The sequence below is a fragment of the Oncorhynchus gorbuscha genome, unplaced genomic scaffold, assembly GCF_021184085.1.
Source record: "Oncorhynchus gorbuscha isolate QuinsamMale2020 ecotype Even-year unplaced genomic scaffold, OgorEven_v1.0 Un_scaffold_2463, whole genome shotgun sequence".
NCBI classification, from domain to species: domain Eukaryota; kingdom Metazoa; phylum Chordata; class Actinopteri; order Salmoniformes; family Salmonidae; genus Oncorhynchus; species Oncorhynchus gorbuscha.
Window position 1 is genome coordinate 7,959 of NW_025746969.1, and position 26,090 is coordinate 34,048.

Here is a 26,090-nt window from a genome sequence, read left to right on the forward strand (position 1 = left end):
TTTGGGAATCAGTGGGTATTAAATGGGTATTGGGGATCAGTGGGTATTAAATGTGTATTGGGAATCAGTGGGTATTAAATGGGTATTGGGAATCAGTGGGTATTAAATGGGTATTGGGAATCAGTGGGTATTAAATGGGTATTGGGAATAAGTGGGTATTGGGAATCAGTGGGTATTAAATGGGTATTGGGACTCAGTGGGTATTAAATGGGTATTGGGAATCAGTGGGTGTTAATGGGTATTGGGAATCAGTGGGTATTAAATGGGTTTTGGGAATCAGTGGGTATTAAATGGGTATTGGGAATCAGTGGGTGTTAAATGGGTATTGGGAATCAGTGGGTGTTAAATGGGTATTGGGAATCAGTGGGTATTAAATGGGTATTGGGAATCAGTGGGTATTAAATGGGTTTTTGGGAATCAGTGGGTGTTAAATGGGTATTGGGAATCAGTGGGTATTAAATGGGTATTGGGAATCAGTGGGTATTAAATGGGTATTGGGAATCAGTGGGTTTTAAATGGGTATTGGGAATCAGTGGGTGTTAAATGGGTATTGGGAATCAGCGCTCTGGAGAGATGCATGCTTCCAAGCACACATAGTGTAGTGGTTGTGGTGTAGTGGTTATAGTGTAGTGGTTGTAGTGTAGTGGTTGTAGTGTAGTGGTTGTAGTGGTTGTGGTGTAGTGGTTGTAGTGTAGTGGTTATAGTGTAGTGGTTGTAGTGTAGTGGTTGTAGTGTAGTGGTTGTAGTGGTTGTGGTGTAGTGGTTGTAGTGTAGTGGTTGTAGTGTAGAGGTTGTAGTGTAGTGGTTTTAGTGTATCGGTTGTAGTGTAGTGGTTGTAGTGTAGTGGTTGTAGTGTAGTGGTTGTAGTGTAGTGGTTGTAGTGGTTGTAGTGTAGTGGTTGTAGTGGTTGTAGTGTAGTGGTTGTAGTGTAGTGGTTGTAGTGTTGTGGTTGTAGTGTAGTGGTTGTAGTGTAGTGGTTGTAGTGTATCGGTTGTAGTGTAGTGGTTGTAGTGTAGTGGTTGTAGTGCAGTGGTTGTAGTGTAGTGGTTGTAGTGTAGTGGTTGTAGTGTAGTGGTTGTAGTGTAGAGGTTGTAGTGTAGTGGTTGTAGTGTAGTGGTTGTAGTGTATCGGTTGTAGTGTAGTGGTTGTAGTGGTTGTAGTGGTTGTAGTGTAGTGGTTGTAGTGTATCGGTTGTAGTGTAGTGGTTGTGGTGTAGTGGTTGTAGTGTATCGGTTGTAGTGTAGTGGTTGTAGTGTAGTGGTTGTAGTGTAGTGGTTGTAGTGTAGTGGTTGTAGTGTAGTGGTTGTAGTGTAGTGGTTGTGGTATAGTGGTTGTAGTGTAGTGGTTGTAGTGTAGTGGTTGTAGTGTATCGGTTGTAGTGTAGTGGTTGTAGTGTAGTGGTTGTAGTGTAGTGGTTGTAGTGTATCGGTTGTAGTGTAGTGGTTGTAGTGTAGTGGTTGTAGTGTAGTGGTTGTAGTGTAGTGGTTGTAGTGTAGTGGTTGTAGTGTATTGGTTGTAGTGTAGTGGTTGTAGTGTAGTGGTTCTCAACCTGCTCCACTACAGCCCCATCGATGAGAATGGGGGAGTGCTCGGTCCTCAATCATCTCCTTAGTCTTGGTTACGTTGAGGGATAGGTTGTTATTCTGGCACCACACGGCCAGGTCTCTGACCTCCTCCTTATTGGCTGTCTCACTTATTGATGGTGTTGGAGTCGTGCTTGGCCATGCAGTCGTGGGTGAACAGGGAGTACAGGAGGGGACTGAGCATGCACCCCCGAGGGGCCCCTGTGTTGAGGTCAGCATGGCAGATGTGTTGTTACCTACCCTTACCACCTGGGGGCAGTCCGTCAGGAAGTCCAGGATCCAGTTGCAGAGGGAGGTGTTTAGTCCCAGGGTCCTTAGCTTATTGATGAGCTTTGAGGGCACTATGGTGTTGAACACTGAGCTGTAGTCAATGAATAGCATTCTCACATAGCTGTTCCTTTTGTCCAGGTGGGAAAGGGCAGTGTGGAGTGTGATTGAGATTGCATCATCTGTGGATGTGTTGGGGCGGTATGCAAATTGGAGTGGGTCTAGGGTTTTTGGGATAATGGTGTTGATGTGAGCCATGACCAGCCTTTCAAAGCACTTCATGGCTACAGACGTGAGTGCCAGGGGGCGGTAGTCATTTAGGCAGGTTACCTTAATGTTTTTGGCCACAGGGACTATGGTGGTCTGCTTGAAAAATGTAGGTATTACAGACTCAGACAGGGAGAGGTTGAAAATATCAGTGAAGACACTTGCCAGTTGGTCAGCGCATGCTCGGAGTACACGTCCTGGCAATCCGCCTGGCCTTGCGGCCTCCTGAATGTTGACCTGTTTAAAGGTCTTACTCACATCGGCTACGGATAGCGTGATCACACAGTCATCCGGAACAGCTGATGCTCTCATGCCTGCTTCAGTGTTGCTTGCCTCAAAGCGAGCATAGAGTAATTCCTGTTAGTGAGCATTTCTCTTTTGCCAAAGTAATCCGTCCACCTGACAGGTGTGGCATTTCAAGAAGCTGATTAAACAGCAAGATCATTAAACAGGTGTGGCATACCAAGAAGCTGATTAAACAGCAAGATCATTAAACAGGTGTGGCATATCAAGAAGCTGATTAAACAGCAAGATCATTAAACAGGTGTGGCATATCAAGAAGCTGATTAAACAGCAAGATCATTAAACAGGTGTACCTTGGGCCGGGGACAATAAAAGGCCACTCTAAAATGTGCAGTTTTGTCACACAACACAATGCCATAGATGTCAATAGTTTTGAGGGAGTGTGCAATTGACATAATGACTGCAGGAATGTCCACCAGAGCTGTGGCCAGATAATTTAATGTTAATTTCTCTACCACAGCAGAGAAAAACATCATTTTAGAGAATTTGGCCATACATCCTACCGGCCTCACAGCCGCAGACCACGTGTAACCAGGCCGGCCCAGGACCTCCACATCCACAGACCACGTGTAACCAGGCCGGCCCAGGACCTCCACAGCCGCAGACCATGTGTAACCGCGCCAGGCCAGGACCTCCACAGCCGCAGACCACGTGTAACCAGGCCGGCCCAGGACCTCCACAGCCGCAGACCACGTGTAACCAGGCCAGGCCAGGACCTCCACATCCAGCTTCTTCACCTGCGGGATCGTCTGAGACCAGCCACCCGGACAGCTGATGGAACTGAGGAGTATTTCTGTATATAATAAAGCCCTGTTGTGGGGATAAATGTCATTCTGATTGGTTGGTCCTGGCTCCCACGTGGGTGGGCCAATGCCCTCCCAGGCCCACTGATGCCAGTGCCCCTGCCCAGTCATGTAAAAAGCATAGCGTGTTTTCAGACCAGGCGTATTTATCCTGGTAGCGGGAACCCTTTCTAGTCCGTCATGCTCTCTGACCACAACACCTCTCATCAACCACTCCTTGACCTTGTCCCTAATCTCTGACCTCTGACCCTGTGTTCCTGCAGTGGCACCCGGAGGTCCGACCCCCTGTATGACAGCAGGGGTAGACAGACAAGTAGACGGGATCAACACGGCGAAAGGTCATTTGGATACAAGCCACCAACCATCATCACACACGCTCACAGCACCCGGCAGACATGGAGAAAGATCTAGCAACATGCAAACTCATATACTTCAGAATACATTCATGGTGGAACAATTGCCAATGTGTGGATAAAGATGACAGTCCTGCAATGGCCATATCATATTGCTCAGTAATAAAGAGTGTGAATTAAAGTGTACAATAAAACCTAATATTTTAAATAAAAGCATCTCTGTGTGGTTAAAGCTTGTTATCTCTAAGTTAAACATAAAATGTAAAAAAAAAAAACATATATTTGTGTCTTGTGACTGATGATGTCACGCGTCTTTTCCATGCCACTCGCGCACTATGTCATGCACCTTTGACCTATAGATGGGGGGTTGCGTCGTCACGTCGTCGCTTTTCGTTTGTGGCGTCCATCTGTCAAAGCGTCGTCGGCGCGGTCATTACTAATATTCAGTCGAGAGGAAAGTAACGTTTAGTGCCTTTTCTAATTGGCTTCTTTGGGTTATTGGATTACAACTGGTCGCCAGAACGCACACAGCGACTGTTTTTGGGGCTGACGAGTGTCACAACGCATCACTTTAGCCAGGTATGTTTTGGTGAGGAGGGATGCTGTTAGCCAGTAGCCATGGTGATAAATTAACTGATAAATCCAACGCAAAAATAAATCATAGTTTAATTAACTAAATGGTAACGCAAACCGTTTGACCTGTTATTGGTTAGGATATACAGTGGGGTCCCAAATTATTGACACCCTTGGTTAGGATATATAGTGGGGTCCCAAATTATTGACACCCTTGGTTAGGATATATAGTGGGGTCCCAAATTATTGACACCTTTGGTTAGGATATATAGTGGGGTCCCAAATTATTGACACCCTTGTTTAGTGTATATACAGTGGGGTCCCAAATTATTGACACCCTTGGTTAGTATATATAGTGGGGTCCCAAATTATTGACACCCTTGGTTAGTATATACAGTGGGGTCCCAAATTATTGACACCCTTGGTTAGTATATACAGTGGGGTTCCAAATTATTGACACCCTTGGTTAGTATATACAGTGGGGTTCCAAATTATTGACACCCTTGGTTAGTATATATAGTGGGGTTCCAAATTATTGACACCCTTGGTTAGTATATACAGTGTGGTTCCAAATTATTGACACCCTTGGTATAAAGATGAGAGAAAAAAATAACTGTATAAAATGTGTTTATGAACTGCCTTCTGCAATTCAAAGGTTTTCAATGGGGTTTTTAAGTCCAGAGACTGAGATGGCCTTTCAATGGGGTTTTTAAGTCCAGAGACTGAGATGGCCTTTCAATGGGGTTTTTAAGTCCAGAGACTGAGATGGCCTTTCAATGGGGTTTTTAAGTCCGGAGACTGAGATGGCCTTTCAATGGGGTTTTTAAGTCCGGAGACTGAGATGGCCTTTCAATGGGGTTTTTAAGTCCAGAGACTGAGATGGCCTTTCAATGGGGTTTTTAAGTCCGGAGACTGAGATGGCCTTTCAATGGGGTTTTTAAGTCCGGAGACTGAGATGGCCTTTCAATGGGGTTTTTAAGTCCGGAGACTGAGATGGCCTTTCAATGGGGTTTTTAAGTCCGGAGACTGAGATGGCCTTTCAATGGGGTTTTTAAGTCCGGAGACTGAGATGGCCTTTCAATGGGGTTTTTAAGTCCGGAGACTGAGATGGCCTTTCAATGGGGTTTTTAAGTCCGGAGACTGAGATGGCCTTTCAATGGGGTTTTTAAGTCCGGAGACTGAGATGGCCTTTCAATGGGGTTTTTAAGTCCGGAGACTGAGATGGCCTTTCAATGGGGTTTTTAAGTCCGGAGACTGAGATGGCCATTCAATGGGGTTTTTAAGTCCGGAGACTGAGATGGCCTTTCAATGGGGTTTTTAAGTCCGGAGACTGAGATGGCCTTTCAATGGGGATTTTAAGTCCGGAGACTGAGATGGCCTTTCAATGGGGTTTTTAAGTCCGGATACTGAGATGGCCTTTAAATGGGGTTTTTAAGTCTGGTGACTGAGATGGCCTTTCAATGGGGTTTTTAAGTCCGGAGACTGAGATGGCCTTTCAATGGGGTTTTTAAGTCCGGAGACTGAGATGGCCTTTCAATGGGGTTTTTAAGTCCGGAGACTGAAATGGCCATTCAATGGGGTTTTTAAGTCCGGAGACTGAGATGGCCTTTCAATGGGGTTTTTAAGTCCGGAGACTGAGATGGCCTTTCAATGGGGTTTTTAAGTCCGGAGACTGAGATGGCCATTCAATGGGGTTTTTAAGTCCGGAGACTGAGATGGCCTTTCAATGGGGTTTTTAAGTCCGGAGACTGAGATGGCCTTTCAATGGGGTTTTTAAGTCCAGAGACTGAGATGGCCATTGCAAAATGTTGATTTTTTTGGCCAATTAACAATTTCTTTTGATTTTTATGTGTGCTTGAGGTTATTGTCCCCAAGTGGATCTTCCAGTAAGACAAGTTTCAGCTACCTGACAGAGGCAACCAGTCTTTTGGGGGCTAAAATGTCATGGTTCTTGGTAGAGTTCATGATGCCGTTGACCTTAACAAAGGCCACAGGACCAACGGAAGCATCAGGTTCCAATCCAAGTGGCGTTTAGAAAACTCCAGCCGTTTACATTTGTGGGATGACATGAATAGAGAGCTCTTTAGCCACACATTAATGGAACAATTGTATTAGCATAAAATTATATAATTACCCCACAAAAATCACAGCGTACAATATAGCTCAGTGTTTGTATAATTTAATACAGTCATTTCTGCTCATCTTTATCAAGGGTGTCAATCATTTGGAAGCCCACTGTGTCTATTACATGAAATGTAAAATGATCCCTGAAAACAAATAACAATGTGCTTACTTCCTCAATACTCCCAGGCTAGACGTAGCCCTCCCTCAATACTCCCAGGCTAGACGTAGCCCTTCCTCAATACTCCCAGGCTGGAGACTAACAGGATCAGATAGCCCTTCCTCAATACTCCCAGGCTAGACGTAGCCCTCCCTCAATACTCCCAGGCTAGAGACTAACAGGATCAGATAGCCCTTCCTCAATACTCCCAGGCTAGAGACTAACAGGATCAGATAGCCCTTCCTCAATACTCCCAGGCTGGAGACTAACAGGATCAGATAGCCCTTCCTCAATACTCCCAGGCTAGAGACTAACAGGATCAGATAGCCCTTCCTCAATACTCCCAGGCTAGAGACTAACAGGATCAGATAGCCCTTCCTCAATACTCCCAGGCTAGAGACTAACAGGATCAGGTAGCCCTTCCTCAATACTCCCAGGCTGGAGACTAACAGGATCAGATAGCCCTTCCTCAATACTCCCAGGCTGGAGACTAACAGGATCAGATAGCCCTTCCTCAATACTCCCAGGCTAGACGTAGCCCTTCCTCAATACTCCCAGGCTAGACGTAGCCCTCCCTCAATACTCCCAGGCTAGACGTAGCCCTTCCTCAATACTCCCAGTCTAGACGTAGCCCTTCCTCAATACTCCCAGGCTAGACGTAGCCCTTCCTCAATACTCCCAGGCTAGACGTAGCCCTCCCTCAATACTCCCAGTCTAGACGTAGCCCTTCCTCAATACTCCCAGGCTAGACGTAGCCCTTCCTCAATACTCCCAGGCTGGAGACTAACAGGATCAGATAGCCCTTCCTCAATACTCCCAGGCTAGACGTAGCCCTTCCTCAATACTCCCAGGCTAGAGACTAACATAAGGTAGCCCTTCCTCAATACTCCCAGGCTAGACGTAGCCCTTCCTCAATACTCCCAGGCTAGAGACTAACGGGATCAGGTAGCCCTTCCTCAATACTCCCAGGCTGGAGACTAACAGGATCAGATAGCCCTTCCTCAATACTCCCAGGCTAGAGACTAACAGGATCAGATAGCCCTTCCTCAATACTCCCAGGCTAGACGTAGCCCTTCCTCAATACTCCCAGGCTAGAGACTAACGGGATTAGATAGCCCTTCCTCAATACTCCCAGGCTAGACGTAGCCCTTCCTCAATACTCCCAGGCTAGACGTAGCCCTTCCTCAATACTCCCAGGCTAGAGACTAACAGGATCAGATAGCCCTTCCTCAATACTCCCAGGCTGGAGACTAACGGGATTAGGTAGCCCTTCCTCAATACTCCCAGGCTAGAGACTAACGGGATCAGGTAGCCCTTCCTCAATACTCCCAGGCTGGAGACTAACGGGATCAGGTAGCCCTTCCTCAATACTCCCAGGCTAGAGACTAACAGGATCAGGTAGCCCTTCCTCAATACTCCCAGGCTAGACGTAGCCCTCCCTTAATACTCCCAGGCTAGACGAAGCCCTTCCTGAATACTCCCAGGCTAGACGTAGCCCTTCCTCAATACTCCCAGGCTAGACGTAACCCTTCCTCAATACTCCCAGGCTAGACGTAACCCTTCCTCAATACTCCCAGGCTAGAGACTAACAGGATCAGGTAGCCCTTCCTCAATACTCCCAGGCTGGAGACTAACGGGATCAGATAGCCCTTCCTCAATACTCCCAGGCTAGACGTAACCCTTCCTCAATACTCCTAGGCTAGAGACTAACAGGATCAGGTAGCCCTTCCTCAATACTCCCAGGCTGGAGACTAACGGGATCAGATAGCCCTTCCTCAATACTCCCAGGCTAGACGTAGCCCTTCCTCAATACTCCCAGGCTAGAGACTAACATAAGGTAGCCCTTCCTCAATACTCCCAGGCTAGACGTAGCCCTTCCTCAATACTCCCAGGCTAGAGACTAACGGGATCAGGTAGCCCTTCCTCAATACTCCCAGGCTGGAGACTAACAGGATCAGATAGCCCTTCCTCAATACTCCCAGGCTAGAGACTAACAGGATTAGATAGCCCTTCCTCAATACTCCCAGGCTAGACGTAGCCCTTCCTCAATACTCCCAGGCTAGACGTAGCCCTTCCTCAATACTCCCAGGCTAGAGACTAACAGGATCAGATAGCCCTTCCTCAATACTCCCAGGCTGGAGACTAACGGGATCAGGTAGCCCTTCCTCAATACTCCCAGGCTAGAGACTAACGGGATCAGGTAGCCCTTCCTCAATAATCCCAGGCTGGAGACTAACGGGATCAGGTAGCCCTTCCTCAATACTCCCAGGCTAGAGACTAACAGGATCAGGTAGCCCTTCCTCAATACTCCCAGGCTAGACGTAGCCCTCCCTTAATACTCCCAGGCTAGACGAAGCCCTTCCTGAATACTCCCAGGCTAGACGTAGCCCTTCCTCAATACTCCCAGGCTAGACGTAACCCTTCCTCAATACTCCCAGGCTAGAGACTAACAGGATCAGATAGCCCTTCCTCAATACTCCCAGGCTAGAGACTAACGGGATCAGATAGCCCTTCCTCAATACTCCCAGGCTAGACGTAACCCTTCCTCAATACTCCTAGGCTAGAGACTAACAGGATCAGGTAGCCCTTCCTCAATACTCCCAGGCTGGAGACTAACGGGATCAGATAGCCCTTCCTCAATACTCCCAGGCTAGACGTAACCCTTCCTCAATACTCCCAGGCTAGAGACTAACAGGATCAGGTAGCCCTTCCTCAATACTCCCAGGCTAGAGACTAACAGGATCAGATAGCCCTTCCTCAATACTCCCAGGCTAGAGACTAATGGGATCAGATAGCCCTTCCTCAATACTCCCAGGCTAGACGAAGCCCTTCCTCAATACTCCCAGGCTAGACGTAGCCCTTCCTCAATACTCCCAGGCTAGATGTAGCCCTTCCTCAATACTCCCAGGCTAGATGTAGCCCTTCCTCAATACTCCCAGGCTAGATGTAGCCCTTCCTCAATACTTCCAGGCTAGACGTAGCCCTTCCTCAATACTCCCAGGCTAGATGTAGCCCTTCCTCAATACTCCCAGGCTAGATGTAGCCCTTCCTCAATACTCCCAGGCTAGATGTAGCCCTTCCTCAATACTCCCAGGCTAGACGTAGCCCTTCCTCAATACTCCCAGGCTAGACGTAGCCCTTCCTCAATACTCCCAGGCTAGATGTAGCCCTTCCTCAATACTCCCAGGCTAGACGTAGCCCTTCCTCAATACTCCCAGGCTAGACGTAGCCCTTCCTCAATACTCCCAGGCTAGACGTAGCCCTTCCTCAATACTCCCAGGCTAGACGTAGCCCTTCCTCAATACTCCCAGGCTAGACGTAGCCCTTCCTCAATACTCCCAGGCTAGACGTAGCCCTTCCTCAATACTCCCAGGCTAGACGTAGCCCTTCCTCAATACTCCCAGGCTAGACGTAGCCCTTCCTCAATACTCCCAGGCTAGATGTAGCCCTTCCTCAATACTCCCAGGCTAGAGACTAACAGGATCAGGTAGCCCTTCCTCAATACTCCCAGGCTAGACGTAGCCCTCCCTCAATACTCCCAGGCTAGACGTAGCCCTCCCTCAATACTCCCAGGCTAGACGTAGCCCTCCCTCAATACTCCCAGGCTAGACGTAGCCCTCCCTCAATACTCCCAGGCTAGACGTAGCCCTCCCTCAATACTCCCAGGCTAGACGTAGCCCTCCCTCAATATTCCCAGGCTAGACGTAGCCCTCCCTCAATACTCCCAGGCTAGACGTAGCCCTCCCTCAATACTCCCAGTCTAGAGACTAACGGGATCAGATAGCCCTCCCTCAATACTCCCAGTCTAGAGACTAACAGGATCAGATAGCCCTCCCTCAATACTCCCAGTCTAGAGACTAACAGGATCAGATAGCCCTCCCTCAATACTCCCAGGCTAGAGACTAACAGGATCAGATAGCCCTCCCTCAATACTCCCAGTCTAGAGACTAACAGGATCAGATAGCCCTCCCTCAATACTCCCAGTCTAGAGACTAACAGGATCAGATAGCCCTCCCTCAATACTCCCAGGCTAGAGACTAACGGGATCAGATAGCCCTTCCTCAATACTCCCAGGCTAGAGACTTAACGGGATCAGATAGCCCTTCCTCAATACTCCCAGGCTAGACGTAGCCCTTCCTCAATACTCCCAGGCTAGAGACTTAACGGGATCAGATAGCCCTTCCTCAATACTCCCAGACTAGAGACTAACGGGATCAGTTGGCCCAGTGTTTGACATCTCTCTTTATGCTTTGCACCAGGATGGAGTTAATGTTGGACACCGCTAAGAGCCAGGGTCAGACGCAGAGCCAGGGGGGTCAGACTGTCTCCCCTCCCTCAATCTTCCCCTATCGCTTCACCTCGGACGGGCGTCTGTGTCACCGGGTCACCCAGGAGCCCTTCATGTTCCAGCGGAGCTGTGACCCAGACGCCGCCCAGAGAGAGGACCAGGCCTTATGTCTCCACGTCACCCAACACGTTCACTCTCTCCTGGAGGAGCAGCTGCACCTCTTCAGGCTCTACCTCCCTTCTCCATCTCTCAGCAAGGGTGTCTGCCTCCCTCCTCCATCTCTCAGCAAGGGGGTCTACCTCCCTCCTCCAGCAGAGCCTCAGGGGCAAGGGGACCACAGGGTCTACTTTAGCCCCCACCGAGGAGCCCCCAGCCAGGGCTACGTGTACCTCTCCCCTGGGGCCCTGGAGAGCCCTGCCACCCTGTTGGTGGTGGTCCAGGACCGGGGAACGATGCGCTGCGGGCTGTGGAGCTGGAGGGCTGCTGCCAGCCGAGGTCTGGAAAGAGGCAGCATGATCCCCTACGTGAAGAGGGTCCTAGAAGAGGGCAGCTCTGTCCTCCTGATGAACCCCAACCAGGGAGGAGGTGTTGGGGAGACTCCGGAGGAGCACGTTCACCGCGTCTGGGACCTCCTGGTGTCGCGCTGCGTCTCCCGGCGTGTCGTCGTGGTAGCGCACGGTTACGGAGGCCTGGCGTTCGTGGACCTGCTGTGCCGACGCCCACAACAAGTGGTGGGGCTCCTCCCACAGCCTGTGGCACCAGCCGTTGGACGCGGTGGGCCGGGAGTGGCTGAGGACACGCTCTAGGAGGTGGGTTGATGTCTTTATATAACCAGGGAAGTCAGGACACGCTCTAGGAGGTGGGTTGATGTCTTTATACAACCAGGGAAGTCAGGACACGCTCTAGGAGGTGGGTTGATGTCTTTATATAACCAGGGAAGTCAGGACACGCTCTGGGAGGTGGGTTGGTGTCTTTATATAACCAGGGAAGTCAGGACACACTCTAGGAGGTGTCTTTATATAACCAGGGAAGTCAGGACACGCTCTAGGAGGTGTCTTTATATAACCAGGGAAGTCAGGACACGCTCTAGGAGGTGTCTTTATATAACCAGGGAAGTCAGGACATGCTCTAGGAGGTGTCTTTATATAACCAGGGAAGTCAGGACACGCTCTGGGAGGTGGGTTGATGTCTTTATATAACCAGGGAAGTCAGGACACGCTCTGGGAGGTGGGTTGATGTCTTTATATAACCAGGGAAGTCAGGACATGCTCTAGGAGGTGGGTTGATGTCTTTATATAACCAGGGAAGTCAGGACACGCTCTAGGAGGTGTCTTTATATAACCAGGGAAGTCAGGACATGCTCTAGGAGGTGTCTTTGTATAACCAGGGAAGTCAGGACACGCTCTGGGAGGTGGGTTGATGTCTTTATATAACCAGGGAAGTCAGGACACGCTCTAGGAGGTGTCTTTATATAACCAGGGAAGTAATTGACAATATATTCTCTTTTACATTGCACATTCCATAACACGTTTCTTTATATAACCAGGGAAGCTCCAAACCCCTGAACCAGGAGGTGGGGTCACTGATAAGCAGGATGCCCTCAGATGTCAGCTGGGACACAGAGTCATGAGGTGTCTTTATCTGTCTGCATGGAGTCTGTGTTCAGGTTCTTCTCCAAAACGCTGAGTCCTAAACCACCCACCACCTTCAGTATGGTGACCCGCAGCAGGGGGTTGATGTCACAGGGGACAGACAGACCTCTAACAGGAGAGGCATGGCTTTACTGACAGCACCAGGGGACAGACAGACCTCACAACAGGAGAGGCATCACCAGGCCTTACTGACAGCACAGGACCTGGGTTGATCACCAGTCCTTACTATAGCACAGATCAGACCTCACAACAGGAGAGGCATCACCAGGCCTTACTTTACAGCACAGAAGTCAGACCTCACAACAGGAGAGGGGTTGATGGCTTTACTGACAGCACCAGTGGGACAGATCAGAGGTGGGTTGACAACAGGAAGAGGCATCACCTGGGAGGCCTTACTTTACATAACCAGCACAGATCAGACCTCACAACAGGAGAGGCATCACCAGGCCTTACTGACAGCACCAGTGGGACAGATCAGACCTCACAACAGGAGAGGCATCACCAGGCCTTACTGACAGCACAGATCAGACCTCACAACAGGAGATGGAGTCTGTGTTCAGGTTCTTCTCCAAAACATCACCAGGCCTTAGTGACAGCACCAGTGGGACAGAGCAGACCTCACAACAGGAGAGGCATCACCAGGCCTTACTGACAGCACCAGTGGGACAGATCAGACCTCACAACAGGAGAGGCATCACCAGGCCTTACTGACAGCACCAGTGGGACAGATCAGACCTCACAACAGGAGAGGCATCACCAGGCCTTACTGACAGCACAGATCAGACCTCACAACAGGAGAGGCATCACCAGGCCTTACTGACAGCACAGATCAGACCTCACAACAGGAGAGGCATCACCAGGCCTTACTGACAGCACAGATCAGACCTCACAACAGGAGAGGCATCACCAGGCCTTACTGACAGCACCAGTGGGACAGATCAGACCTCACAACAGGAGAGGCATCACCAGGCCTTACTGACAGCACAGATCAGACCTCACAACAGGAGAGGCATCACCAGGCCTTACTGACAGCACCAGTGGGACAGATCAGACCTCACAACAGGAGAGGCATCACCAGGCCTTACTGACAGCACAGATCAGACCTCACAACAGGAGAGGCATCACCAGGCCTTACTGACAGCACCAGTGGGACAGAGCAGACCTCACAACAGGAGAGGCATCACCAGGCCTTACTGACAGCACCAGTGGGACAGATCAGACCTCACAACAGGAGAGGCATCACCAGGCCTTACTGACAGCACAGATCAGACCTCACAACAGGAGAGGCATCACCAGGCCTTACTGACAGCACCAGTGGGACAGATCAGACCTCACAACAGGAGAGGCATCACCAGGCCTTACTGACAGCACAGATCAGACCTCACAACAGGAGTGGTCCTGGCCAGTTACTGAGAGCATGGCGCAGACCTCACAACAGGAGTGGCATCACCAGGCCACCCATACTAGAATGTAGCACATGACTGTAAGTCGCTTTGGATAAAAGCGTCTGCTAAATGGCATATATTATTATTATATTAGGCATCACCAGGCCTTACTGACAGCACAGATCAGACCTCACAACAGGAGAGGCATCACCAGGCCTTACTGACAGCACAGATCAGACCTCACAACAGGAGAGGCATCACCAGGCCTTACTGACAGCACCAGTGGGACAGAGCAGACCTCACAACAGGAGAGGCATCGCCAGGCCTTACTGACAGCACAGATCAGACCTCACAACACCAGTGAAGTACAGGAGTACAGTGGGAATTGAGTATTTATCTTACGGTCAGAAAGACACGTCTAATTCACGCAAATACATTTTTACTGGAAACTGGATGAGGTCATCCTAAATATTTAGTTTCATTTTGCTAAGACACTCCAGGTCATCCTAAATATTTAGTTTCATTTTGCTAAGACACTCCAGGTAAATATTTAGTTTATTTTGTTAAGACACTCCGGGTCATCCTAAATATTTAGTTTCATTTTGCTAAGACACTCCAGGTAAATATTTAGTTTCATTTTGTTAAGACACTCCAGGTCATCCTAAATATTTAGTTTCATTTTGCTAAGACACTCCGGGTAAATATTTAGTTTCATTTTGCTAAGACACTCCAGGGCATCCTAAATATTTAGTTTCATTTTGCTAAGACACTCCAGGTAAATATTTAGTTTCATTTTGCTAAGACACTCCAGGTAAATATTTAGTTTCATTTTGTTAAGACACTCCAGGTCATCCTAAATATTTAGTTTCATTTTGCTAAGACACTCCAGGTCATCCTAAATATTTAGTTTCATTTTGCTAAGACACTCCAGGTAAATATTTAGTTTCATTTTGCTAAGACACTCCAGGGCATCCTAAATATTTAGTTTCATTTTGCTAAGACACTCCGGGTAAATATTTAGTTTCATTTTGCTAAGACACTCCAGGTAAATATTTAGTTTCATTTTGTTAAGACACTCCAGGTCATCCTAAATATTTAGTTTCATTTTGCTAAGACACTCCAGGTAAATATTTAGTTTCATTTTGCTAAGACACTCCAGGTAAATATTTAGTTTCATTTTGTTAAGACACTCCAGGGCATCCTAAATATTTAGTTTCATTTTCTAAGAACTCCAGGGCATCCTAAATATTTATTTCATTTTGTAACCACTCAACTCATCCTATTATATATCTCATTTTGTTAAGACAACTCTGGGTAAATATTTATCTCATTTTGTTAAGACACTCTCAGGTAATTTTTTTCATCTTACTATCTGTAAAATATAAAGACATTTATGGTAAAATATATTTTTTGGCACATTTTTACAAATAAAACTTATCTAGAATAAAATCTCAGCATTATAACAATTCCAACTCTGGGTAATATATCTCATGGTAACCACACAACTCTGGGTAATATATATCTCATGGTCAACACAACTCTGGGTAAGTCTGGGTAATATATATCTCATGGTAACCACACAACTCTGGGTAATATCTCATGGTAACCACACAACTCTGGGTAATATATCTCATGGTAACCACACAACTCTGGGTAATATATCTCATGGTAATATATCTAATGGTAATATATTTCATGGTAATATATCTCATGGTAACCACACAACTCTGGGTAATATATCTCATGGTAACCACACAACTCTGGGTAATATATCTAATGGTCACCACACAACTCTGGGTAATATATCTCATGGTAACCACACAACTCTGGGTAATATATCTACTGGTCACCACACAACTCTGGGTAATATATCTCATGAACACCAAAAGCTCATTTAGACCCAATCAGCCTCTTCAAAGTCAGTTACTAAATGTAAGTCCAGTTTGTAACATTCTGTATGAAATGGGCTTTTACATTATTGATCCATGTACATTTTGTCAAGTGGTTAGTTAATACAAGGACCTATAACACTGTCTGGTGCCTGGGCTTAGATAATACAAGGACCTCTAACACTGTCTGGTGCCTGGGCTTAGATAATACAAGGACCTCTAACACTGTCTGTGGTGCCTGGGCTTAGATAATACAAGGACATCTAACACTGTCTGGTGCCTGGGCTTAGATAATACAAGGACCTCTAACACTGTCTGGTGCCTGGGCTTAGATAATACAAGGACCTCTAACACTGTCTGGTGCCTGGGCTTAGATAATACAAGGACATCTAACACTGTCTGGGCTTAGATAATACAAGGATCTCCAGCACTGTGAATGGCCTTATTACATTTATTGTGGTGAAACAGTAGAGATGAAACCAAACATTATTTGAAGTGACACATTTATTAACACATTTCACAAGGGGTCAGACCTTGTCACCAAACACACATTAGATTCAGCATTCCCACTATAAACAAGGGGTCAGACCTTGTCACCAAACACACATTAGATTCAGCATTCCCACTATAAACAAGGGGTCAGACCTTGTCACCAAACACACATTAGATTCAGCATTCCCACTATAAACAAGGGGTCAGACCTTGTCACCAAACACACATTAGATTCAGCATTCCCACTATAAACAAGAGGCAACAAGAAATGTCCAGCTGTCAACGAGTCTTCATTGAATGAACTAAAGGATTGTCCACTATGACATGTACCTGTGTCTCTTATAGAGATCTATTTCCCTAGGAACCCTCACGTTATGGACAGTTTCACTAAACACGACATCGGTATGAATGGTGAAGTGAGATGGCGCCAGCTGCAGTGGGGTCTCTTGATAACGCCAATACCACAATTGTCCAGGCTGGGCCAATCCGTTCTGTGCTGGTCAGACGCTTTCTTTTCCAATGAATTGTCAGCAGCTTGAGGGCTCAAACCGTGCTGAAGGCCCCCCAGACAACATATGCTGCTTGAGGGCTCAAACCGTGCTGAAGGCCCACAGACAACATATGCTGCTTGAGGGCTCAAACCGTGCTGAAGGGTGACGAATCATGGTGAAATCTAGATCCCATGGTTGAGCAAGTCGTGATGGGTATAGATCCCATGGTTGAGCAGGTCGTGATGGGGTTAGATCCCATGGTTGAGCAGGTCGTGATGGGATTAGATCCCATGGTTGAGCAGGTCGTGATGGGGTTAGATCCCATGGTTGAGCAGGTCGTGATGGGGTTAGATCCCATGGTTGAGCAGGTCGTGATGGGGTTAGATCCCATGGTAGAGCAGGTCGTACTTGGGGATGTTCCGAGGGTCGATGGGACTCTTGACGATCATCTTCCCTCTCATAGCTCCTCTGTAGATCACCTCAATCAGATCCAGGAAGTCCTGCTTGTTCTTAAAACTGCCCACGAACTTGGTGTGATCTGGAGACCTGTATAGGGACAACAGTGTTTTAACTATAGGCCTACAAAGGGGAAATGGTTTGTAGCTAATATGAGGAGTACCCACAACTATGACATTAAAAGGAGAGTGTGTTGCAACTCACTGAAACTAACACTGTTTTATCAACCAGTGGTATTCTAGCGCCCGAGTCCAGTTGTAGGCCATCTTCCTCACCACTCACCCATAATCAACCTTCATGTGTTGTCCGTTGAAGAAGAAGACGGTAGACGGGATGTAGCTGATGTCGAAGTATCTCGTGTAGACGGGAGCCGAGTCCACATCCACGATGTAGATAGACGCCATGTTACTCAGGTCGTGGGAGGTTTTGGACAGCTGGCAAAAGAATGACAACACTGTCATTACGATTCAGACAGACAAACGTTTTTAAAAAAACAACATTTTTTTACAATGACAGTGTTGTTGTAAATATTGGTAACGACTGACATACATGTCAATGTTTACTGGCCACAATATTGGAGTAGTTAGCTGGTAGAGCTAGCTAGTTAGCCAGCTAGCTACACATGCTAATGTTAGCTACTTACAATCTCGTCAAGCTGCAGGCAGACCGAGTCTTCATCTCTTCCAAACCGAAGAACTAAAACCTTTTCGGCGACCGTTTTTATTACCTCGTCTATGTCCCTTTTGCATGACAATTTGGCCAAAAACAAACTCATTTTGTCAGCTGCTGGCTAGTAGCATTGGTTCAGTTTGACAAACGAAAATGGCACTTCCCGGTATGTTGTGTCACACCATAAAACGTCCGTCAGAAACTGTGACCGAACAGCCGCTAGGGTCCGCTGCTTCTTTCCTGTCAAGTATTGTTGATATTTGTTTAACCTCTAATACTGCGTTTTACTAGTATATCCGTACGTAGTATGGTTAGTACATTTTAGCTTGCTTTTTGAGGTTTTATAGCACTTTGAGAAATCAGCTGATGTAATAAGGGCTTTAATAAATACATTTGATTTGATTAGAAGCAGTAGGCTAGAAAGATTTCAGACACAACCACAGTTTTTCGTACCAAAGCAAGTATGCTTTGGGATTACTTCTGTTCAAATAAACACACAAAAAAACACTCAATCCATCAACAAAAACAACTACGTTTAACTTATATATTAAAGTGAGCATGTTTTTATATACAGTTAACCATTGGGGTGTCTGAAGAAAGGGAGAGAGACAAAAGTGAGAACCAGAAATCACCCTGTATGTGGTACATATCTATTCAATCTATCTCATCTACATACAGTTGAAGTCGGAAGTTTACATACACCTTAGCCAAATACATTTAAACTCAGTTTTTCACAATTCCTGACATTTAATCCTTGTAAACATTCCCTGTCTTAGGTCAGTTAGGATCACTTTATTTTAAGAATGTGAAATGTCAGAATAATAGTATAGAGAATTATTTCTTTCAACTTTTATTTCTTTCATCACATTCCCAGTGGGTCAGAAGTTTACATACACTCAACTACCTATCAGATAGCATTGCCTTTAAATTGTTTAACTTGGGTCAAATGGTATGGGTATCCTTCCACAAGCTTCCCACAATAAGTTGGGTGAATTTTGGTCCATTCCTCCTGACAGAGCTGGTGTAACTGAGTCGGGTTTGAAGACCTCCTTGCTCGCACACGCTTTTCAGTGCTGCCCACAGATTTGCTATGGGATTGAGGTCAGGGCTTTGTGATGGCCACTCCAATACCTTGACTTTGTTGTCCTTAAGCCATTTTGCCACAACTTTGGAAGTATGCTTGGGGTCATTGTCCATTTGGAAGACCCATTTGCGACCAAGCTTTAACTTCCTGACTGATGTCTTGAGATGTTGCTTCAATATATCCACATAATTTTCCTTCCTCATGATGCCATCTATTTTGTGAAGTGCACCAGTCCCTCCTGCAGCAAAGCACCCCCACAACATGATGCTGCCACCCCCGTGCTTCACGGTTGGGATGGTGTTCTTCGGCTTGCAAGCCTCCAAACATAACGATGGTCATTATGGCCAAACAGTTCTATTTTTATTTCATCAGACCAGAGGACATTTCTCCAAAAAGTACGCTCTTTGTCCCCATGTGCAGTTGCAAACCGTAGTCAGGCTTTTTTATGGCGGTTTTGGAGCAGTGGCTGTTTAAAGGCACGGTCAACTTTGTGTTTGTAAACTTCTGACCCACTGGAATTGTGATACAGTGAATTATAAGTGAAATAATCTGTCTTTTAACAATTGTTGGAAACATTACGTGTGTTATGCACAAAGTAGATGTCCTAACCGACTCGCCAAAACTATAGTTTGTTAACAAGAAAATTGTGGAGTGGTTGAAAAACAAGTTTTAATGACTCCAACCTAAGTGTATGTAAACTTCCTACTGTATATACCAGAACCATGTATCCCAGGTCATTCCACTGTATCAGAACCTTCCAGAGCTCAGCTGTTTCACTACATGTCTATGGAACCCCTGGCAACAGAACCAGTGATGCTGGAACAGTCAGTGTCTATGGCAACAGAACAAGTGATACTGGATCAGTCAGTGTCTATGGCAACAGAACAAGTGATGCTGGATCAGTCAGTGTCTATGGCAACAGAACAAGTGATGCTGGATCAGTCAGTGTCAATGGCAACAGAACCAGTGATGCTGGAACAGTCAGTGTCTATGGCAACAGAACCAGTGATGCTGGAACAGTCAGTGTCTATGGCAACAGAACAAGTGATGCTGGAACAGTCAGTGTCTATGGCAACAGAACAAGTGATGCTGGAACAGTCAGTGTCTATGGCAACAGAACTAGTGATGCTGGAACAGTCAGTGTCTATGGCAACATAACATGTGATGCTGGAACAGTCAGTGTCTATGGCAACAGAACAAGTGATGCTGGAACAGTCCGTGTCTATGGCAACAGAACAAGTGATGCTGGATTAGTCAGTGTCTATGGCAACAGAACCAGTGATGCTGGATCAGTCAGTGTCTATGGCAACAGAACAAGTGATGCTGGATTAGTCCGTGTCTATGGCAACAGAACCAGTGATGCTGGATCAGTCAGTGTCTATGGCAACAGAACAAGTGATGCTGGAACAGTCAGTGTCTATGGCAACAGAACCAGTGATGCTGGAACAGTCAGTGTCCATGGCAACATGTTTTGGTAACTCCTCTTCTTCACAGGAACAGAGCCTGGTGTTTATTTCACGGCAATACAAACCATGGTGGGGTGATGGACAAGTGTCCAATGAAAAATATGAAACCTTCAAAAACAGTCTAACAAAGAGTGCAGGAAACTAAATAAACAGAAATGACTGCATTGTGCAAGTCCACCCACCATCTCTCCCTCCCCCTTTCTCCCTTTCACTCCCCCCTCCCTCCCCCTTTCTCCCCTCTCCCCATCCCTCCCCCACTCCTTTCTTCCCTCCCTACCCCCCTCCCTCCCTCCCCCTCCTCCTAATCATTAGGTAGAGGATCATATACACAGATTTGGGCCTCAGGACAGAGAAGTGTGGTGATTGGTCGGCCTGGCTGTGAGGTCACTTCCTGTGGGGGGGGGGGTCGTCAGAGAGTGTCTTGGGGGGGCGAGACAGGGGGGCAGGAGTGGGACTTAATGCTGTTGTGTTTAGTGTCCGCCTCGTCGAAGTCTAACAGTCGAGCGTTGACGTTGACGTCCATACAGCCGTGGTAGTAGGCTGTCACCGGGGTGGCGGAGACCGGGACCTCATCTGGAGACGGACGGAGGGATTAAATACCCAGAAACACTTCACACGGCATCAATCTGAATCAGTTCTGAAATATGGACTACGTTAGTCAGTTTCACCAACCTGGAAGTCCTGTGGCTAATGAGCTACTAGCTAGTTACCTGGCAGTCCTGTGGATAATGAGCTACTAGTTAGTTACCTGGCAGTCCTGTGGATAATGAGCTACTAGTTAGTTACCTGGCAGTCCTGTGGCTGATGAGCTACTAGCTAGTTACCTGGCAGTCCTGTGGCTAATGAGCTACTAGCTAGTTACCTGGCAGTCCTGTGGCTAATGAGCTACTAGCTCATTACCTGGCAGCCCTGTGGCTAATGAGCTACTAGCTAGTTACCTGGAAGTCCTGTGGCTAATGAGCTACTAGTTAGTTCCCTGGCAGTCCTGTGGCTAATGAGCTACTAGCTAGTTACCTCACAGTCCTGTGGCTAATGAGCTACTAGCTAGTTAATTGGCAGTCCTGTGGCTAATGAGCTACTAGCTAGTTACCTGGCAGTCCTGTGGCTAATGAGCTACTAGCTAGTTACCTGGCAGTCCTGTGGCTAATGAGCTACTAGCTAGTTACCTGGCAGTCCTGTGGCTAATGAGCTACTAGCTAGTTACCTGGCAGTCCTGTGGCTAATGAGCAACTAGCTAGTTACCTGGCAGTCCTGTGGCTAATGAGCTACTAGCTAGTTACCTGGCAGTCTTGTGGCTAATGAGCTACTAGCTAGTTACCTGGCAGTCCTGTGGCTAATGAGCTACTAGCTAGTTACCTGGCAGTCCTGTGGCTAATGAGCTACTAGTTAGTTAGTTAGTTAGTTAGTTAGTTAGTTAGTTAGTTAGTTACCTGGAAGCCCTCCTATACATGTCCTGACAGAGTGTGTCATCATTGTGGTTAGTTAGTAACCAGCTAGTTACCTGGCAGTCCTCCTATACATGTCCTGACAGAGTGTGTCATCATTGTGGTTAGTTAGTTAGTTAGTTAGGAACCAGCTAGTTACCTGGCAGTTCTCCTATACATGTCCTGACAGAGTGTCATCATTGTGGTTAGTTAGTTAGTTAATTAGTAACCATCTAGTTACCTGGCAGTCCTCCTATACATGTCCTGACAGAGTGTGTCATCATTGTGGTTAGTTAGTTAGTTAGTTAGTTAGTTAGTTAGTTAGTAACCAGCTAGTTACCTGGCAGTCCTCCTATACATGTCCTGACAGAGTGTGTCATCATTGTGGTTAGTTAGTTAGTTAGTTAGTTAGTTAGTTACCTGGAAGCCCTCCTATACATGTCCTGACAGAGTGTATCATCATTGTGGTTAGTTAGTAACCAGCTAGTTACCTGGCAGTCCTCCTATACATGTCCTGACAGAGTGTGTCATCATTGTGGTTAGTTAGTTAGTTAGGAACCAGCTAGTTACCTGGCAGTTCTCCTATACATGTCCTGACAGAGTGTCATCATTGTGGTTTGTTAGTTAGTTAATTAGTAACCAGCTAGTTACCTGGAAGCCCTCCTATACATGTCCTGACAAAGTGTGTCATCATTGTGGTTAGTTAGTTAGTTAGTTAGTAACCATCTAGTTACCTGGCAGTCCTCCTATACATGTCCTGACAGAGTGTGTCATCATTGTGGTTAGTTAGTTAGTTAGTTAGTTAGTTAGTTAGTTAGTAACCAGCTAGTTACCTGGCAGTCCTCCTATACATGTCCTGACAGAGTGTGTCCTCATTGTGGTTAGTTAGTTAGTTAGTTAGTTAGTTAGTTACCAGCTAGTTACCTGGCAGTCCTCCTATACATGTCCTGACAGAGTGTGTCATCATTGTGGTTAGTTAGTTAGTTAGTAACCAGCTAGTTACCTGGCAGTCCTCCTATACATGTCCTGACAGAGTGTGTCATCATTGTGTTGTTGAGTCGATCCAGCGCCCCGTCAGGGAGGCTGTAGGACCAGGTGGAGGTGTTGGCGACGATCTCCAGGCTAGTGGGGGTGACAGTCAGTTCTACAGACAGACGGTCCGGGTAACACAACATCAACGACTGCAGCGTTGCCACGGACACTCCATCCAGGAACACCTGCAGGTCCTGGAGAAAGGAGGGGGAGAGGTGATGGGTTTGTGTGTGTGTGTGTGTGGGCGTGGGGATCGTTGCTGAACTCACAGCTTCGTCAGGTCCTTGCGTAACCACGGCGACAGACAGGGGGACAGTATCGTTGAGGACCAGAGCGAAGAGGACTCCTGTACTGCTGGACGGACGGATACGCATATTCAGATCCACCCTCCAGCTCCCTGACTCCCCTACACAGATCCACCACACACACACACACACACACACACACACACACACACACTACACACACACACACACACACACACACACACACACACACACACACACACACACACACACACACACACACACACACACACACACACACACACACACACACACACACACACACACACATATACACACACACACACATATATACACACACACACACATATATACACACACACACACACACACACACACACACACACACACACACACACACACACACACACACACACACACACACACACACACACACACACACACACACACACACACACACACACACACACACACACACACACACACACACACACATAATGTTAGTTAGACAGGCAGACAGAAGCACCAAAGACTGCCCCAGTAAACAGAGGTCTATATAGACCACCCCATTATTATAGTAGAATATATATAGTCCACTATAGTAGTAGAATATATATAGTCCACTATAGTAGTAGAATATATATAGTCCATTGTTGTAGTAGAATATATATAGTCCACTATAGTAGTAGAATATATATAGTCCACTATAGTAGTAGAATATATATATATAGTCCACTATAGTAGTAGAATATATATAGTCCACTATTATAGTAGAATATATATAGTCCACTGTAGTAGTAGAATATATATAGTCCACTATAGTAGAATATATATAGTCCACTATAGTAGTAGAATATATATAGTCCACTGTAGTAGTAGAATATATATAGTCCACTATTATAGTAGAATATATATAGTCCACTATTATAGTAGAATATATATAGTCCACTATAGTAGTAGAATATATCTAGTCCACTGTAGTAGTAGAATATATATAGTCCATTATAGTAGAATATATATAGTCCACTATAGTAGTAGAACCCAGTCTAGTGTACACTACTCACTGTAGTCTATGTTGAAGTGAGCCAGTCTAGTGTACACTACTCACTGTAGTCTATGTTGAAGTGAGCCAGTCTAGTGTACACTACTCACTGTAGTCTATGTTGAAGTGAGCCAGTCTAGTGTACACTACTCACTGTAGTCTATGTTGAAGTGAGCCAGTCTAGTGTACACTACTCACTGTAGTCTATGTTGAAGTGAACCAGTCTAGTGTACACTACTCACTGTAGTCTATGTTGAAGTGAGCCAGTCTAGTGTACACTACTCACTGTAGTCTATGTTGAAGTGAGCCAGTCTAGTGTACACTACTCACTGTAGTCTATGTTGAAGTGAGCCAGTCTAGTGTACACTACTCACTGTAGTCTATGTTGAAGTGAGCCAGTCTAGTGTACACTACTCACTGTAGTCTATGTTGAAGTGAGCCAGTCTAGTGTACACTACTCACTGTAGTCTATGTTGAAGTGAACCAGTCTAGTGTACACTACTCACTGTAGTCTATGTTGAAGTGAGCCAGTCTAGTGTACACTACTCACTGTAGTCTATGTTGAAGTGAGCCAGTCTAGTGTACACTACTCACTGTAGTCTATGTTGAAGTGAGCCAGTCCTGCCCCAGTGAAGTAGGTTCCTCTCTCTACGTGCAGGAAACAGTGTTTACTCTTCTTCTCCTGAATAACCTCTTTGACCCCAGACGCCCCCTGGTTCATCAGGTTCCAGCCCCTGATACACCCGTCCAGACGAGCGTTGATCTGTACAGGGGTCACATCAATGTCATCAGGTGGTTGTATGATGGTTGTTTTACGGTTATGGAATCGTTGTTTTTATGGTCGTTCTGCGGTTGTCGAGTGATTATCTGATCATTATTTGTGTGGTTGTTGGTTGAATGTTTATTCTATGGTTGTTCTGTGGTTGATCTATGGTTGTTCTGTGGTTGATCTATGGTTGTTCTGTGGTTGTTGTGTGGTTGTTCTGTGGTTGATCTATGGTTGTTCTGTGGTTGTTGTGTGGTTGTTCTGTGGTTGATCTATGGTTGTTCTGTGGTTGATCTATGGTTGTTCTGTGGTTGATCTGTGGTTGATGTGTGGTTGTTCTGTGGTTGTTCTGTGGTTGTTGTGTGGTTGTTCTGTGGTTGTTCTATGGTTGTTCTGTGGTTGTTCTGTGGTTGTTCTATGGTTGTTCTGTGGTTGTTGTGTGGTTGTTCTGTGGTTGTTGTGTGGTTGTTCTGTGGTTGTTCTATGGTTGTTCTGTGGTTGTGGTGTGGTTGTTCTGTGGTTCTGTGGTTGTTCTGTGGTTGTTCTGTGGTTCTGTGGTGGTTCTGTGGTTGTTCTGTGGTTCTGTGGTTGTTCTATGGTTGTTCTGTGGTTGTGGTGTGGTTGTTCTGTGGTTGATCTATGGTTGTTCTGTGGTTTGTTCTGTGGTTGTTCTGTGGTTTTGGTGTGGTTGTTCTGTGGTTATGGTGTGGTTGATCTATGGTTGTTCTGTGGTTTGTTCTATAGTTGTTCTGGGGTTGTGGTGTGGTTGATCTATGGTTGTTCTATGGTTGTTCTGTGGTTGTTCTATAGTTGTTCTGTGGTTGTTCTGTGGTTGTTCTGTGGTTGTTCTGTGGTTGTTCTGTGGTTGATCTATGGTTGTTCTATAGTTGTTCTGTGGTTGTGGTGTGGTTGATCTATGGTTGTTCTGTGGTTGATCTATAGTTGTTCTGTGGTTGTGGTGTGGTTGTGGTGTGGTTGATCTATGGTTGTTCTGTGGTTGGTGTTGCGGCAGCGGGCTGTTTACCGGTTTGATGACGCTGTCGGTGCGGTTGGGCAGCCCTGCGATGTACACCTTGGTCTCCAGTTTCCCGTTAATGGCTGTAAAGAGACTCTCAGGGCTGTTGATGCTCATCACAGCTTCCTTACTGATCTTAACACTGATACTGGACTCTAGTTCATCTACTGAGATCTACAACAACATTACACAACAACAACATTACACGACAACAACAACATTACACAACAACAACAACAACAC

General features: G+C 46.4%; 2 protein-coding genes and 1 pseudogene across 3 annotated transcripts in view; 1 reads left to right on the plus strand and 2 right to left on the minus strand.

Moving 5' to 3' along the window:
* The first annotated feature begins 3,955 nt into the window (after positions 1–3,955).
* On the plus strand, positions 3,956–12,505 carry LOC124025820 (annotated as a pseudogene).
* Positions 12,506–16,133: 3,628 nt separating this feature from the next.
* On the minus strand, positions 16,134–17,980 carry LOC124025818 (thioredoxin-like protein 4B). Of its 2 annotated transcripts, none has more exons than XM_046339141.1 (3): positions 17,727–17,980; positions 17,366–17,517; positions 16,134–17,173 (listed from the first exon to the last, which is right to left on the minus strand). In XM_046339141.1, the coding sequence occupies exons 1-3, from the start codon at positions 17,856–17,858 to the stop codon at positions 17,008–17,010; spliced, it is 450 nt and encodes a 149-aa protein (XP_046195097.1). In that variant the 5' UTR covers positions 17,859–17,980; the 3' UTR covers positions 16,134–17,007. The 2 variants fall into 2 exon arrangements, with proteins under 2 accessions (XP_046195097.1, XP_046195098.1); XM_046339142.1 differs by having other exon boundaries at positions 17,366–17,537; positions 17,727–17,861.
* A 2,652-nt stretch (positions 17,981–20,632) lies between these two features.
* Positions 20,633–26,090, minus strand: part of LOC124025819 (vitamin K-dependent protein S-like) — a gene marked incomplete at its 5' end in the record, with an annotated part of 46,174 nt that continues 40,716 nt past the window's right edge. Inside the window, 5 exon segments of the mRNA XM_046339143.1 lie at positions 20,633–20,875; positions 22,730–22,952; positions 23,028–23,164; positions 24,661–24,829; positions 25,857–26,021. Of these exon segments, the coding sequence (XP_046195099.1) occupies positions 20,712–20,875; positions 22,730–22,952; positions 23,028–23,164; positions 24,661–24,829; positions 25,857–26,021 (858 nt within the window).

Coding starts and splice junctions, on each gene's coding strand:
- LOC124025818 (XM_046339141.1), bottom strand. CDS start 17,858: ATGAGTTTGTTTTTGGCCAAATTGTCATGCAAAAGGGACATAGACGAG. Junction 17,518..17,726: donor GCCTGCAGCTTGACGAGATT/GTAAGTAGCTAA, acceptor TTCTTTTGCCAG/CTGTCCAAAACCTCCCACGA. Junction 17,174..17,365: donor CACATGAAGGTTGATTATGG/GTGAGTGGTGAG, acceptor GTCCCTATACAG/GTCTCCAGATCACACCAAGT.